This window comes from Lycium ferocissimum, chromosome 9 (genome assembly GCF_029784015.1).
Source record: "Lycium ferocissimum isolate CSIRO_LF1 chromosome 9, AGI_CSIRO_Lferr_CH_V1, whole genome shotgun sequence".
NCBI lineage: Eukaryota > Viridiplantae > Streptophyta > Magnoliopsida > Solanales > Solanaceae > Lycium > Lycium ferocissimum.
The window spans coordinates 23096860-23114377 of record NC_081350.1 but is presented as its reverse complement, the minus strand read 5'-3'; the positions used below and the strand labels follow the sequence as shown (position 1 = coordinate 23114377).

Here is a 17518-nt window from a genome sequence, read left to right as displayed (position 1 = left end):
TTCATTAAACATGGTACACAACAGTAAATATAATATTGAGTTGTCTTATTTCTTAAACTAAAACCTTGCAACCAAGTAAAGGTTTCATACATACTAAGGAATTTAGAAATAATGTAGACCATGCTGGAGAGTCTTCTTTTATTCTTCCAAGAAATCCATTAAAGCTTATTCTTGCTCCCTGTGATTTGTGGGAATCAAGTAGAGATCATCTTTGCTTGCTGCAAAAACTCTACTCGTTTCGGTAGTACGAAACTCATTTGCAGTAACCTTATCAGGGAGTTTCCAATCGAATCGGTAGAGAAATTGGGCTAAAGGATGTCCAGTGTTAACTAAACCAAACGACATTCCTGGACACATTCTTCTTCCTGAACCGAAAGGAATGAACTGATAGTGATTACCTGTAAGATCAACTGAAATATTTTCAAATCGCTCCGGTTTGAAACTTTCAGGATCTTCCCAACTTTCAGGATCTCTTCCAATAGCCCATGCATTGACCATTACTCTAGCTTTAACAGGTACAGTATATCCATCGATCTCAGTTTGCTCCCTGCACTCCCTAGGTCCTAACAAAGGAACTGGAGGGTGCATCCTCAGTGTTTCTTTAATCACTGATTTTAAGTATGGCAACTTGTCGAGATCATTTTCGTCAAAATTTTCATTTTCTTTGAAGACTTGTCTAACTTCAGCTTGTGCCTTGGCCATAACAGTTGGGTGCTTCATCAACTCTGATAATGCCCATATGATTGCAGTATATGAAGTTTCTGTTCCGGCGATAAACAAGTCCTGCAACAATAAATACATAAGTATTTATTAGTGCCTTGCAATAAAAGGAAAGTAAATTTGCAATAACGAGTTAAATCGCACATTGATAGTGTAAAAGTTCTTTACACTGTCAGTGTATATAACTTAGATTCATTAAAAAAGGGAAAGGAGCAATATATGACTACTATATAGGATCAAAACTTACAAGAATTACTGCTTTCATGTTGTCATTTTCAATGGGAAATTGAGGCTCATTATTTTCCTTAGCCCTCAGTAAAACATCAATCATATCTTCGCCACCAAACTCGTTATTACCCTTTACCCCTGCTGCATGATTCTGTCTGTGCTCATTGATAATGTTCTCCATAATTAGATCATACTTATGGTGTACATTTGTCAATCTAGCTTTCATGTTACTCATATTGTGAAGTAGTTTCCAGGAAGGGAACAAATCACCCACATCAAATCCTCCCGATAATGCTAATATCTCTCTTATTAACATAATCAATTCATCTCGATCGTTGCATATTTTTCCAAAGGCCAATCTACAGGTCATGCAGCTCGTAAACCAGTGAAGCTTTTCTGTTATGTTAACTGCAGAACCTGTTGCCAAACGAATCGATGAGAGGATCTTCGAGAGCTCATCTTTTCGGATGGAGCTATATGACTTGAGCATCTTGTTACTCAGGAGTTCTTGTGTCAACACTCTACACATTTGCCTCCAGTAATCGCCATATGGGGCGAAAGATATGTCCCTACTTTTGTAAAACACAATGTCAGAGGACATGAACCGTGGCCTAGTTGCAAAAGCGAGGTCATGAGTTTTTAGTACAGCTTTTGCTATACGAGGCGAAGATATTACAACTACAGGAATTTCTCCGAGTTGTAAGTACATGAGAGGTCCATGTTTTCGAGCTAAATCTCGAAGATTATGATGTGGGAGTTTTCTTTTTAAGTGATGGAGGCTTCCAATAAGGGGAAGTCTCCATGGACCTGGAGGTAACTTTGTAATTTTGGTGTTCCATTTCTTCACTAGGATAAAGAGAAATGAAAGGAAGAGAAACAGTGGAATTAAGTTGAGGAGAGAATTGAATCTCCAAATGTTTTGATGGATATGTTGCTTAAAGTGATTTGAGTAACAAGTTCTATATATACAAAGAATTTGATGAGTCAACATGTGATTGATTAGGACTTTAGAACGCCTCTGGTAAACCCTGTTACTTGGGCTATACATATTTTACTTTGAAACCTTCTAGTGTTTCAGTCTTGTCAAAATTCCCAAAATTATTCTTGTCAAAAATGATAATTTATGTAGTGATACATCAAACAGTAGTTGGCGTGCTTATTTTCACTACATGTCTTTCAGTTTACGGTTCTATTAACAATATAATTTCACGGACTGATCACTTGCCTTTTATAAGTTTGTTTTTTTTAACATGAAGAATCACTCAACTTTGGTGAAAATCACAGGAAATCGCTAAACAATTTTTTTTTAACAAAAAAGTCATTCAACTTTACCCTAGTGCCATATAAAAGGTCTCTTTTATTTTTTGTAAAGGTTTTATGTGAAACTTAAGCAAAATTGGGTGATTCTGTTTGCTATAAAAAAATAATTTTGGTGACATTCGTGATAAAGTTGAATGATTTTTTCGTTACGAAAGTAGTTTAATAGCTTTAGTGCAAAAACAAGTGTAAGTTTGAGTGAAAATTTTTGACCGTGGTTTGTTCTGTGGGTAAAAATGTACCTCGTATATCATTGTGAAAGTAATTCCTTCAAGACAACTATTTGAGAAAATATTTTCACGTTCTCAGCTATTTATTTTTTTGGTTATTTAATAATAAGTTGTCATAACTTAATTTTACTTGGAGAACTATCAACTTTGTGCGATTCCTTTTAGGATTGAGTTAAGGTCCAAAACTCATTTAACTTAACTGTATAAAGGTTAAAAAAAAATCCAAATTCTTGAATTTAATTATTAGGTGAAACACAACGAAAGTCTATTGAAAATAATGTCGATGAATTTTATACAGAAATTTGTGAAATACAATATCGTAGTAATATTTTTTGTGTGTTGTAATAATTTCAAGAAATAAAGCAGCATGTTCATACGAATAGAAAGTAAACACAGACACTTCATTTGATACCAATTTTAGCTTTACATTGTGGAAATTCCCAAATCCATTGACCGTTGATTAAGTGAAAATTTGACAGCTGAACGGATCACAATAGACTTTTAAAAGAACTTAATTATAGAAAATCGTCACATCACTTTTTCATCCTAATATATAAATTTATAAAAGCATTAACTGAAACAGAGGTGTCTGACTGAACTGGTGAGCTATAGAATATTAGAATCCAAATTGAGATTGAGTTGTCATTTTTATATTCCTTGTTTTCAAGAAAATTTATGTATCAAGTTTCAACCATCTCAAGTCTCAAACATTGAAAACACCACTTTTTTCTGTTCCTCTTTTTTATTTCTTTCAAATACGTTATGTTTCGGAGAATTACTCCACCCTAATTTATGTGATATATTTTAACGGAAAATAAATTTAAAAAAGAGAGACTTTTGAAATATATGATTTAAAACAAGACATAAGTATTTGTATGAAAGAATCTTATCAAGAGTAAAATAGAAAATATAAAGTTAAATTATCTCTAAAATATAGAAAGATATCGATTCTTGGATGAACCAAAAAGAAAGTCAGATCACGTAAATTGAGAAATAAGGAGTATCGTCTTAGTTGTAAGTTAATAGGAGTGGATTCTTTTATTATGTATCGAATACCATTTAAATTTTTTGCAACAAAAATTATAAGTAGAAACTTTATGAGAACAATCTATCTATATTATATTAAAAGCATGAACTTCAAAACTTAAAAAGTTAAATTACTTAAATACTCCTCTTATTATTTATTTAAATATCTTAATTTTAAAACCTACGAATAGATACATACGACTATTTTCCTTTGTTGAATAGTTGCCACCGTTTAGTTGCCACTGTTTTAATTTGATAGATTGAAACGAACCAACTGCATCGGTAATCGCACAAAAAAAGGAACTATTTCAACAGGTATCTTGTCCTTCCTTTAGTTTTACAATAACTAAACTAATATATACACCGCATGACACTTTCTCTCACACTACAATTTCTTTAGGCCAAACTCATCGGCTACTTCTTTCACTGAAGACCTAAAGTGTTTGATTTGCTCCATTTAGACACTTCAAAAGCGACAACCCATGTTCCATTTAGGCACTTTTCACCTATTACTTAAGCGATTTGGGTGAGTTCCACGTTAAATAGGCGCGTGAAAATGCTATTTTGAAGTTGGGAACATATTTTTCTTAATTTTTAACTATTTTCTTTTTGGTTCTTTTCTTTATTTAGTAATGGGGGTCCCACACACCCTCTTCCCCAAACTTCTCCTTCTCCAAATTTCTGAAAAAATGGCAGCCCTCTTCCCCAAACTTCTCCTTCTCCAAATTTCTTAAAAATATGGAATTAAAAGTTGGTGAACCTTATTAAATTGTTAAGAAATAAGGAGCAATTATAAAAATATCATCAAAAGCCATACATTTTCTTGATTGATTGTTATGTACCCATCATTGTTCTTGTCAAATATTGCAAAAATACTCTTTAACTCAACCTTGTTATGGCTTTTTGAATTACTACTATGCTCTTCTGTTCAGCCATAGTTGCTGAACTTAAATTTGAGTTCTTGAAAAGAGGAAGTTGAGATGGAGTTTAAGTTTTGAAAAACCCATATCCTTTCTTTACTCTTTATTTTTATTTTTTTTGGCTGATGCATAATTTGTTTATTGATTTAACTTGCCACGTTAAAAAATGATAGGAGTAGAAGGTTGGATATTGGTGGTGATGTTGTGGTGGCAATGTGGCAGTGGATGGGGGATGGAGGAAGTGTTGAGAAGGAGAGATAAACAAGAAGAAGTGGAAAAAAAATTGCAATGGTGGGGATCTGGTGAAGAAGACGCGGGGGGGAGGGGGAGGGGTGCGGATCTGGTGAAGAAGATGTAGGAGGGCGGGGGGAGGGGGGGATCTGGTGAAAAAGACGCAGGAGGGGGGGGGGGGGGGGTTGGTGAAGAAGACGCAAGGAGAGGGGGGGGGGGGGGGTGAGGGAATCTGCTGAAGAAGACGCAGGAAGGGGGGGGGGGGGGTTGTGGCCAATTAAAATGAGTTGGAAAAATTTAAATGAGGGTACAATGAATTGGTCACTTAATCCACATGGGGAGATTTAACCGATACACACCGCGTTTGGAATTTAAAAAATCTAGTGTAAAAATTGTCTAATGGAACAGTATTCAATTGGAAGAGTGTCATTTAAAGTAAACAAGATCCACTTTAGGCTTTCAGTGAAAGAATTGGACTTACGAGATGTCTGCCGATGGGTTTGGCCATTTCTTTATTAACACTTCAGTTCTGCCCTCGATCTAACTATTGTTTCACCAAACTAATATCCCTTTTCTTAGTCATTTCCTTTCCGTAACTTTTCATTCGTGGTTAGATTTTTTTGCGCTGATACTATTTCGTCCATTTGTTTTCTGACTAAATACTTTGCGGTATCTATTTCGGGAGAAATTGACTTGTAAGCATATTACTATTTACATAGCAAAACCCTTAATATACGTGGGAACTTCTCATGCTCTTCCTTTTTTGGTTTCTCAACTGGTTTTGTAATATAGGTATATACCTTACTTGGTTTTTACTTCTACTTCTATAATTTGTTGTTGAATTGCATTACACGTTGCGAAATCGTTATAATTTGAAGATGATTACAACTTAATTGAGTTTGAATCTTTCAAGCGTCGTTTTCTCTGTTGGCTTTGGTATTCTGATGCTATTAGCTTCAAGATCTAAATGTGTACATGATCAATTTCGACAAAGAAAAGACGTGTTTATGCAAGCACAGTTTCTTTCCGTAAGTTGCACCTGTTGATGATTTATAGTTAAGAATTGAATTAGAATAAATAAAGAATTGAAAATTCAAACTATTTGGCTACATTTTTTCCCAAAACATGTAACTAAAATTCTTGCAATATCGTCCTTTAAAGGTCCTGCAATAAGCATTGTCCTCATTTTGAACAATTGCTTTGATAGAATTTCTTGTGCCTTGTTCTATAAGGTAATTATGATCATCCTCACACATTGCTTTTGCCGCTCTAAATGAATTTACTGGAACTCATGTAATTTACTTAACAAAACATGATTCGCAATAACATCAAGGGGAAGTTGTACATTGTTATTATTTTCCTGGCGGTTTACTACTGTATCAGAAGTAATTTTATTTTGTAACAGGTTACTTGAAATTTTTTAGTCACATAATTGGTAATACTTCGCCTTTTGTATAATCGGTAATACTTCGCCTTTTTACAAATTAGAGTTAGAACTATTTCAACATACTAACTAACATAAATTTAAAAAATGTTGTTGTCAAGAATATCGTCTATAAGGAAGTATTAAATGAGATACATAGTATTTAAGACTTTGCTTTAGTAATATTAATAGTAATAGTTTACGCTAACATATACTATATGACTCGACATCCTGCGACGCATGTGCGGAAGTAAGAAGCCCTGAAGACAAAAGTTAAATTACTAAATTTGATTAAAACAATTGTTGACCGTTAGATCTCTAACTGAACAGATGTAAGCAAATCAGCAGTCCACTGGACAAATTGGATGCGGTTATAGACCTCAAATAGTAATACAATTCTAATATTGAAATAGAAATTTGAAGGTCACTTGCGTGTTCATATATTATTTGATAATTAAAGTTTGCTCTTAAAGTTGAGCGCAGAAAAAGTAAAGTTGAAAAAAACATAGGGACTCTAACCGAGGCATTAAGAGCAAACTTTAAGTTTGTAACAACTTCCAGAATATACGGCCACCTCTCCAGAAAAAGTAAAGCTAAAACAAACATAGGGACTCTAACCCGAGGCATTGGGTTGCAAAATAGAGAAGAACTATGTTTATAAGATTCTATTGCACTTTCAGTATAACCACCAACCCCACAAAAGGGAAGCACATGGAAACACATCAAAGACAAAAAAAACAACTAAGACAAAAAGGAATCTAACGAAAAAATTGAAAGCGGAATATATTAATCAACAAACAAACCCAGAAATGGAAAATATTTAAAACAGAAAAGGAAACAATAACAGCAGTAGCAGATAAACGCATATATGTACAGTATTTGATGATGAAAACAGTACCTTTTTGAGCGTTTAAATCGACTGAATTCGCGACATGAAAAACCTAGGGTTTCTAATGGAAAAGTCGGCGATTTAGTATGGGGGGAGAGAGGGAGAGTGGGGGGGGGGGGGGGGTTAGGGGGGAAATGGTTTTTAGGGGTATACGGGTGGGGTCCGTATAATTTTGGGAGAAAATATTATATCCGGGTCGGGTTGGTTTAAATTTGGTGGGTAAAAAATTATTTGAGGGGAAAATGGGTTGGACGTCTGGGATGATGCCACGTGGCAGACCGTTTGGGTTAAGGGTATATTTGGACCATAATATAACGGTAAGGGTATAATTGGCCCTATGGTATAACGAAGGGTATGGATGAACTATTTCCCAAAGTTCAGGGGTAATTTTGGCCCTTTTCCGTTAAAATTAATATCTATCCGAATTTATCTACTAATTTGATATTAAATCTCGCATCTTTTATTTTTAATTTAATGAACCAAATATCTCCCAAAAGCAAAAAAAAAAGGTATATCGGCCAAATAATTCCATTATATTTACACAATTATTGCAAGTTTAATATGATGAAATCCAAGCACTAACAGATGAGAAGTTTCCTATTCCTACACTTCTACTATATAATCAGCATTAGGGGTGTATAAAGCAAACCGACAAATCGCACCAAACCGATAATCCAAACCAAACCGAGAAAAACCCGGACTAGTGGTTTGGTTTGACTTGGTTTGGTTTTAAAAAGAAAAACCCGAACACTATTGGTTTGGTTTGGTTTTAGCTAAAAAAGGTCAAACCGAATCAAACCAACCCGACATCATATTTATAAAATTTCAAACATATTTTATACATTAAAATATTTATTTATAATGTAATTTATAAATGTTTCTTTAACTTTTTCATAGTTTTTTTATCTTTTAACATATTATTTCAAGCTTGGAATTAGAATTTTGAATGGTCCAACAAATTTTATAGCCCAATGATATTAGTAACTCAAATAAAACTCAACAAAAATCAAATCAATACTAATGCTAACAAAAGTAATTGATATCTAACACTGGAATGACAATAATGTTGATATCTATTACTTAGTTTTATATTAGTTTAGAAAGTGAAAATATATAACTTAATTTTATTTTTTTCTTTAATATCTAGTCATGTAATTAATACATATTACCGTACTTATTTTAGCATGAATTAGTACTTTTAGATTATGATCATTTTCTACATGTCTTATAAATTAGCCGTATTTATTGTAGCATGACTTAGTACTTTTAGATTGTGATCATTTTATTTTATGCAATTTCACTAAATTTTTTTCGTTGAATATTTTAGTACAATTTCATTTCTCATCTCACGTTTTCTGTTATTTTCTTAATAAATATCTTAATTAGATAGTGGTATGTTACTAGGACTAAAGAAATATTTGAAGTACAAGTTATATGTTTTGTACGAAGACTTTATCGGAAAAAAACCCGAAAAACCCGACCAACCCGAAAAAACAGAGAAAACCTGAGGTTGAAAAACCCGACTTTTATTGGTTTGGTTTGGTTTATAATTTTAAAAACCAGATGCAATTGGTTTGGTTTGGTCTTTAAAAAATCCGAACCAACTCGGTCCATGTACACCCCTAATCAGCATGGTTCCCAAATAACATTATAGTTTCATTTAGCAACTTTGTTGCGTTGGAGTGGGTAGTCACCAATAAAGGTTTTTAATTGAGTTTTCTTTGCCCGAAAATTACACTGTATATAAATATATATGATTTTTTTACTCTTTGGAATTACTAAATTTTACAAGTCTCTAAATGCTCTTCCAAGATGATTTTTGCTCCTTTTCATTTTCTGTGTCTGAATTCCTGTTGTTTGGGAAAGAAATAGAATGAGTTCTAAGGCTGCCACAGTTGAAGTGCAAGCTATATACTCTAACCAATATATTAGTATTGGATTTTTAGTTCAAGCTCTACATAAGAATTTTATATCTTCTAGGATAACTAATAAAAGGGTAAATTTCATATCTAAAATTACAGCTCCCACTAAAAACTCTTCCACCTTCTTTCCCATCATAACAACTAGAAAATTCAGTACTAATAATACCCTCAAGACACTTCTTACAATCCTGTCCAGAAATATCCCTTGTGCACTGAACCAATCCATACAATTTCTTATTTTCTCCAATCTTCATCTCTCCAGTTGCATACAAATTCCCATAATATGTTTTTTCAACCAAACTACCCAACAACACCTTGGCCTTTGCATTAAATAATTCTGGCATTTTGCTCACATTATTTGGCATGGAAAACTTGTACGTATTATCGATTTTTCCTAGAAAATGTTTGTCGGAATATTTCAAGAGACAACTATCATACCATATGATGGCTTCTTTGTCATAAGGACAATATTTTCCAAGCTGTTCACTTGCATTTGCTATGCATGACTTGCATGTTTTGCTTGAAATGTCACCACGACATAGAGAGAGTCCATATGTTTGATATGAGATTTGCCCAATTGAACTAGTGGAAAAACCTGTTAAGGGGGTTTTTAAATAAAGATCACCTAAGAGGTTTTTCAAGTTTTTGGCATATTAACTTTTGGCTGTGACGTTTCCAGATTTTGAGCAAAAATGAAAGAGTGGATCCATGGAAATAGATGTTTGTACAAGAATAACAATGGATGAGAGAAAAAAGAAACAAGAGATTGTAAATTTTGGGGAAGCCATTTTGAGGCCAACTTGATACGTAAAACTAAATGAGATGCACCATTTTATATAGTAGTACTTCCAAAAGAGTATACAATATTTTGTATACTCCAACTAAGAAATTGGACCATGGTAAGTTCAATAGTGATGACTTCTTCTTTCTTCTGCATTAGTTGCTACTTGTGACATTTTCGTCTTTGAAATGCTCTTCTAATTCGTAAGGAAGTTTTCCATATTTTACAGTGAAAATAAACGCATTAAGACTTGTGACATTTTCGTCTTTGAAATGCTCTTCTAAGTTCTAATTCGTAAGGAAGTTTTCCATATTTTACAGTGAAAATAAACGCATTAAGTGCGGTAACAAAATTTCTGGACTCTTTCAATTGTGACCTTACTACTACTGGTCTATTAGCTTAAAGAGTACGAAAAGCTTTTCAATTACAAGAAATTAATTGGGGGATCAAATTATTTGATAGCCGAGTTTCCTTAACTACCGTCTTAAGGTCAGCGGACGCACTAATTCTTATGGTATACAAGGAAAATACTATTTAGTTCATCAAATTAAAAACTAGGGAAGCTTTTACAAAAGGCATATAGGCGTTGCGTAAACACATTTCTGTTTATTTTTCTTCTTTTCTAAGAAAAACGTCTTACACAAAATCATAACAAAAAAATACTCCTATATTTCTCCGAAAAGTTTTCCAGCTCTTAAAAATTTAGATCAGTCACAAACATATCATGAAGGCAAGGTGATTCTGAATTGTTAACTCACAGGAATTAAAAGTGTGAAAGCATTGACATGTAAGTACCTCTATTTTATCATCTGGTGCACATCCAATAGACTGTAAACATGCTGAATTTTTCAAAGTAGCCAGATCAAGAAAAACATAAAATAAAAGATTGTCAAGTAACAAAAATCTTCAATCTTGAAGTACTACCAAATAGACTCAAATTATCAAGGAATGCTCAAAATTACCAAAACAACGTAATACATCCAGCAATAACTAAAATCAGACCCAAAATAGCAGGAAATACATTCCAGTGAACTAAGCGGCAATGGATGGCTTAGAAGCTGCAGAGAGTCTAGACCTCTTCTTAGCCAAACTCTCGCTACGCCTTTCTCTTTGTTCCTTCAACCTTGAAGCAAGAAGCTTCTGATAATCAGCTGCCTCTGACTTGGCCTTGGCAATTCTCTTCTTCTTGTCAGCAATTCTCGCCCTCTTTCTTTGCAGAGTCAAGGGTGTCACCAGTCTCTGAATCTTAGGAGCCTTGCTCGCATTTTTCCCTGTTGTACAACGCATCATAACAAATTTCAGATTTGTCCAAACTGCTATATTTGAATACAAAACAGACTAGAAGCTGGGGAGTAGCTATAAATGAGACAACTCACCAGTTTTGGTAGTGAAATTTCTTCGGTAGGTGTTGACGTACTTCCTAACATCATCTTCCTTGGAAAGGTTAAAGAGCTTTCTGATCTTTGAAGCTCTCTTGGGTCCTCTCATCCTTGGTTTCTCAGTGTCTGTCAGTCCAGGCAGATCATTCTCACCCTTTTTCACGATAACCAGATTCAGAACAGAGAGATCTGGGCTAACAATGCATCCACGGACAGACTTCCTTCTGCGCTCACCATTTCTCCTTCCGTATCCCCGGAAACAAGGAGTACCTGTTTAATACACGCGAATTAGTTAGTTCATGCAAATGGTTACTTCCAGCAAATAGGTACAACCTTTAAGAGAATATCAAGCCCAAGTTACACGTACCTCGGTAAAGCAAAAGGCGAACACGGCCTGGAGTTAAAACTCCCTGCTTCATTGGAAACCCTTGCTTGTCACATCCTCCCATAATCTTGAACACATAACCCTTGAACTCCTGCCATTGTAAAGGACAACATTTTCTTAATTAGTTAATTGAAATTACCAATGGAGAAGGCATAGAACATATGCACGAGTGCCTTACATCACCAAGGGCATCTCCGCTGACCTCTTGGGAGATCCTTTTGTCAAAAAAGGCTCGACTGCATTTCCAGATATCAGGTTAGATAATACAAAGAAAATTGCCAAAGTGATATGCAAATGCCACACATTGAGCATACTGAAAATTAAAACATACAAACTGCAACAGAAATCCATCACAACAGCTACATACCACAGTATAACAGTTGCAAATAATCAGTGTTGTCAATGACCGAAAATACAAAGTTCAATATGAAATGCAAGGACATAAACTACAGATAAAAAATAATAGACAAAAGAATGGAAATATTACAAGTGTACCAAATGAAGTAAAAGATCATTATGTCAATCAAGTTCAACCAATCAAAATTCCTTATTTTCATGCAAACATGAAATATAATTAAGTCAAGTGACTAATCTTCTTATACTAAAGATTTCTGAATTCTAATCAGCAATATGTTCCTTGATAATTTTCCAAATTAAAATAAAACTTCACCGGTTGTATTTATAGAATTATAGTTGAGTGATGCTACCTTATGATAAAGCCCATGAGCACATACAAATAGATTCCATAATTGTTTGTGTCCAGCTTCAACAACATAAGCAAACATTCTAAAAGTACGAACATCTTGTAAAGGCAAATCAAGGACTCCGAGCAATTACTAACACATGGGACAATAGCTTATCATTCTTCAAAAAAACATACTACCATGGACCCAAAAATATTAGGCCAGATTTCAGTCATTAATGGCTTGTTTGGATGGTTGTAACTCACTATGCCAAAAATTTATCCTAATGTATTGTTTTGTAGATACAACGTTTGAATATATTGTATCGTTTGATGTAGTTTAATAACATTACATTTTTTATTGCTTGGTTGTATTGTACTGTGTCGTATTATACAATAACTAATAATAAGTTTACTAAAATACCTATTATAATTATTAGATTTATCAATAACACTACAAAATATTAATGATGAAGATTTATCAATAATTACTACAAAAATAATCTAAGACAACTTTATATTACTAATTTATCGATAATTATTCCTTGTAAAGTATTTTAAGCTATTAAATTCATGCAACTCCTAATGAAAGCAATCAAAAGAATAACAAAATAACAAACCAAAATCAGTAAAAAAAAATAAACTTTAGCAATAAATAACACGTAGATGGATCATGCATAACTTAACGAGCATAGTACAATTACTATCTTAACAAAACAAATGTAAAATTTATAAAACCAAGTGAACTGAAAAGCTCTTAACATTTTTCACGAATCTGGAAGGTAAAAGGGAACAACTATAGTAGTAATAATTAGTATAACTAGAATTAAACAAAGGAGAATGAGGAGGTAGAAAAACAATTACTAACAGTTTCTGGTCATCGTCAATCTCGAGCTTCTTTTGGCAACCAGTGGTTGGATTTGCAATGTTGAACTGCAATACACATAAAAATCAAATTGAAAGTCATACATAGATATGTAATGTAGAAAGAGAAAAGGTTGTTTGTTTGTGGTTGGTTACCTTCATCTTCGGAAGGCGGCGAAGATGAAAACGAACAAGTGCAGTGCAGTGCCTTTCTTCTAGGGTTTACACACTGAACAAACTTCGTCTCATATACTCTCTACCACTGACGCTGCAACTTTTTGGGCTTTAAACATTTGTTTCTACTGTGGGCTTTGCTTTTGGCCTATTTCTACGCCTTTCTGCTGCTGCTTTTGTTTGCGCGGATTAGCCTTCATTTGGGGTGGTCTTTAATTTTGGGCCTTCGCCTATATTCCGAGGTTGTGGGTTTGAACCCCAGCTCAATAAAAAAAAAAAATAGCAAGGCAGAATTTCGCAAGACCTTAAGGCATAATTATTCTCATGCAAATTCTGCCTTTGTAAACCTGAGCCTTAAGGCAGAATTTGCATGAACAGAATTCTGCTTTATGGCAGAAATTTGCAAATTCTGTCCATGTATAAATTCTGTCTTTAAGGCTCAAATTCTGCCTTAAAGGGCAAAAGTTAAAGACCACCATTTTGAGGGACAAAAATTAAAGACCACGCCCAGTGAAGGACAATACTGCAAATTGCCCCTGTTGCTGCTGGGGTCTTTGGTGGGGGGAGTGCCCACAAATAGCCGATTTTGATATTCCTATTTAAGATAGTGTAATTTGCAAGATTGTTCTTCGCTGGGGGTGGTCTTTAATTTTTGTCCCTCAAATTAGTAGTCTTTAATTTTTGTCCTTCGCTAAAAATCTCTTGGTTTCGGTTCGAACCCCCACTCAGTCAAAAAAAATTTTAAAAAAAATCGCAAGGTAGAGTTTGAATTCACAAGGCAGAATTTTGGCCTGAAGGTAAAATTTTGCCTTACGACAGAGTTTTGCCTTCGAAATTCTGCCTTAAGCTAGAGTTTTGCATGCGAAGAATTTTGCAAAATTTTGCCTTAAGGCAGAGTTTTGAAGCAAAACTCTGCCTTGCGAATCCAAACATCTGCCTTGCGAAAATTCCTTCTTTTTTTTACTGAGCGGGAGTTCGAACCCAGATCCTCGGGATATTAGGCGAATGTCATAAATTAAAGACCATCAATTTGAAGGATAAAAATTAAAGACCACCCCAAATGAAGGACAATCCGCACAAAAAAATGTTTAAGACATAGCTGACATTATTAAATTTGTGTAAGTTTAGTCATTTTGGACTGAACTTCAGACTTACATAAGTGAAGTTGCAAAAATTTGTATATCAAGTTACAATTTTTTGTCTGAAGTTTGGGTTGGCAGTCCCATACTTCATAAATTTTTGCCTAAAGTTTGGCCTGCCAGCCCTCAACTTTAGACGTTTTTATTTGAAGCTTGACTTCACATCCCAAACTTAAGGGTGTTCACGGTTCGAATTAATCAGTTTTTGTTTAAAATCAATTTAATTAGTTTTTAACTATTTAAACCAAACATCACACAATTTATCAAATTAGTTATTGTTGATTTTTGTTAGTTTGAATTGGTTTGTAAGTTTTTTTGGTTTATATTTACTAACTTAATTTTTTTTTACTAACATCTATATAATAATATAAAGCAGGGCACTAGACCCATCACGTGGCATGCCTCTAAAGCCAAGAACATTTGTCTTTTTTCTCAAACTTTTGACATTTTTCATAATTTTTCCTCACTTATGTTTTATTAATAATCCCAAAAATCATTCCATTATTAATCCTCTTAATTACGCCTCATTTATTCCTCTTCTTTCCACATTAAGAGTCATGACTTTTCATTGTGTATGTTCGGGTAACGTATGCTTTGGCATCAATATATCATATATGCCTCTCTCTCTCTCTCTCTCTCTCTCAACCTCAACGGCTATGGACTGCACAGTCGTGTTCCTTTTTTTTTTTTTTTTTTTTCCTTTTTTCTTTCAACTTTTAAATTTCTATCCCCCTTAGTTCTCTTCTTCTTTTCTATTGCCAGATTCTTACCTTTTTTTCCAGTTGTAAATAGAGTACTTAAGCTGAAAAACATGTTTGTGTCTGTTATTATGCCCTTTATAGTTACAGCCTTTTTTGCACAACAATGTTGTAATAGTAAAATAATGTGTTGTTGTAAATGAAAAAATGAGAGTAGCTTTTGTTTGAGTCATTTTATCGCATGAATGATTATTAGTTTACTAGAATCAAGAAAGTTCTCCTCCATGCAAGAAGATTGGATGCATTTTGACGCGCATGCTAGGGCTATCGAACAAAGTACACGATATGAATTTCGATAAGAGGTACTACTGCTAACTTTTTAAATTTTCTCCATGGTAAATAACAAATTTTATTGCCTAGAATTTTTTGGTACTCTAATAATAACATAGAAAAACTATGGTGTAAATAACAAATTTTATTGCATAGAATTTTTTGTATGGTTCAAAGTTTAATGGATATTCGAATATTAGGAAAAAATTAGTTTGTAAATTTAATGACGCTCTATACAATCCTAAATATTATATCATGTAAAAAAAAATTCAAAAGAAAAAGAAGAAGAAACCCCCTCTATTTAATGTTCTTTTTCTTTTTACAGACTCTTTCTCCTTATTAGGCTTGCTATTTGGATCTCTTTTCCTTTTCTTTTAGTCACTTTTCTCAATTTATAGGATCGGTGATGGAAATATTGAGGTAGAAAGAAACAATTCTCCTTTTTATAATTTAAAAGAGAATTAGGAGAAAAACTTGAGGTTTGTAGGCATGAAAAGAGGAGCTAAGTTTTAGATTTTTGGACTAGCAGCAAGAAAACAAGGGAGAAAAAGATCACCATATATTGTGGTAGATTGATAAGTATTTCTTCTTCTTAATTAGTCAAAGGTCCCAAGTTTGGGAAATATTGAAAACGAAGTTGCCTTTGGTGATGAGGAGTACTTTCTCCATGCAACTTCGATCGGATGGTAGGAAATTAAAATTAAAAACCAAAAAAAGGAGGAAAAAAAAAAGGAGTAATGGCTTTTAATTTCTAAATTTGGACCTAATTATTTAGTTAGGGAAAGGAACGATTAAGAGGGAGATTAAAGAATAGAAATAGAAATAATTAAGAACAATGAAATGAAAATCTTGCAAAAATAATTTGGAAAGGAAATCAAAACATACAATTCATATGCACCTTTTAAAAATAAAAATAAAAACACTTTCTATGTATCTCCGATTTGTATTCACAACAAAGTTATTTCTAAATTCACCAATATATGCGTGGTCAAATTGACTAGTTTAGTAATACAATGAATAAACAATTAGATATTTAGTACAAGACGTTACAATAAGTACAAAATTCATATTTCTAGCAACATGTTCAGAGGCATTTCCATGAGTAGACAACATTCTAGCTGTTACTGCATACTTCATGTGCAGATACAATAATACGTGATAAAAGAAGCGGATCTAGTAATTATTAAGATTGTTAGCGCTCACAATTTTGTATTTCTACTTACTATGAAGTCTTTGGAATAAGTTGAATAGAAACAGAAAAATGAGAATTGATTTAGGTTAGACTAGATTATCTATTTCAAGCTATTAACATTTTTCTTGCTTCTCTACTGAAATGCGTTTGATTTCAGTATTTTCTTTTAAGAAATGAGTTTGGGCTAACTTAAGGTCATTAGCCTATTAAAATTATTTATAAAAGAATAATATATTATATTACCTATAACTATAAAAGTTGTGTAGAATTTATTGTTTTGGTGTGATTTTTCTTTATCTTTTTAATAAAATCAAAACAAACTAAATATTATCGGCTTTTAAATGTAAAATCGAATTAAATAAGAGTTTTTGGTCAATTTATTTGATTTTTGATTTGGATTGATTCTCCCGTTCCACCGTAAGGAATCAAAAGGACAATGTCTGAAAGTTTAGCTTGGTGATATCAAACTTCATGCTCGTATATCTGAAGTTTGAATTATCAAGCCTAACTTCTGACCAGATTTTAATGTGTGAAGTTACTAGTTAGCATAACCGAGGCAAAAGTAAAACTTATAAAACACATTTTACAAGCAATATATTGTCCTGTTTGTCCGAAAGTCTTCTTCAAGAACGTTGTCTGTATGGTAAGCCTGGTTGAATTACTTATTAACACGTTTGAATAGATAATCTGGTAAAAGATATAACCCTGTATTAGCTACTCTGATTCTCCTTTTGATTCCTCACAGTGGAACGGGTGAGCTCAATAGTCAATCCATAAAGACTAAAGCATTATATTTGATATTACCAAATGTGAGTAATTGCTTTAATTTGCTTTATCTGATTACCTTTCCTAATATACTTGAGTTATTAGTCTAAATGTTTAGCTATCACCTAACTGCTTTTGCGAATTTCTGGAATTAGGAGTGATAATGGCGAAGAAGTTGATGTGTAATTTGTGGATTTTGACAACAATGTAGTTTAGTGGCACC

General features: G+C 33.4%; 1 protein-coding gene and 2 pseudogenes across 1 annotated transcript; all 3 read right to left on the bottom strand.

Annotated features, from left to right (window-relative positions):
- Positions 1-24: 24 nt before the first annotated feature.
- Positions 25-1996, bottom strand: LOC132031674 (premnaspirodiene oxygenase-like; annotated as a pseudogene).
- Positions 1997-8613: 6617 nt separating this feature from the next.
- Positions 8614-9694, bottom strand: LOC132069316 (cysteine-rich repeat secretory protein 38-like; annotated as a pseudogene).
- An 857-nt stretch (positions 9695-10551) lies between these two features.
- LOC132029928 (small ribosomal subunit protein eS6-like) lies at positions 10552-13313 on the bottom strand. The gene is made up of 6 exons (XM_059419338.1): positions 13154-13313; positions 13002-13066; positions 11630-11687; positions 11434-11542; positions 11064-11336; positions 10552-10958 (listed from the first exon to the last, which is right to left on the bottom strand). Exons 1-6 carry the CDS (start codon positions 13157-13159, stop codon positions 10720-10722), a joined length of 750 nt encoding a protein of 249 aa, XP_059275321.1. The 5' UTR covers positions 13160-13313; the 3' UTR covers positions 10552-10719.
- Positions 13314-17518: the final 4205 nt, after the last annotated feature.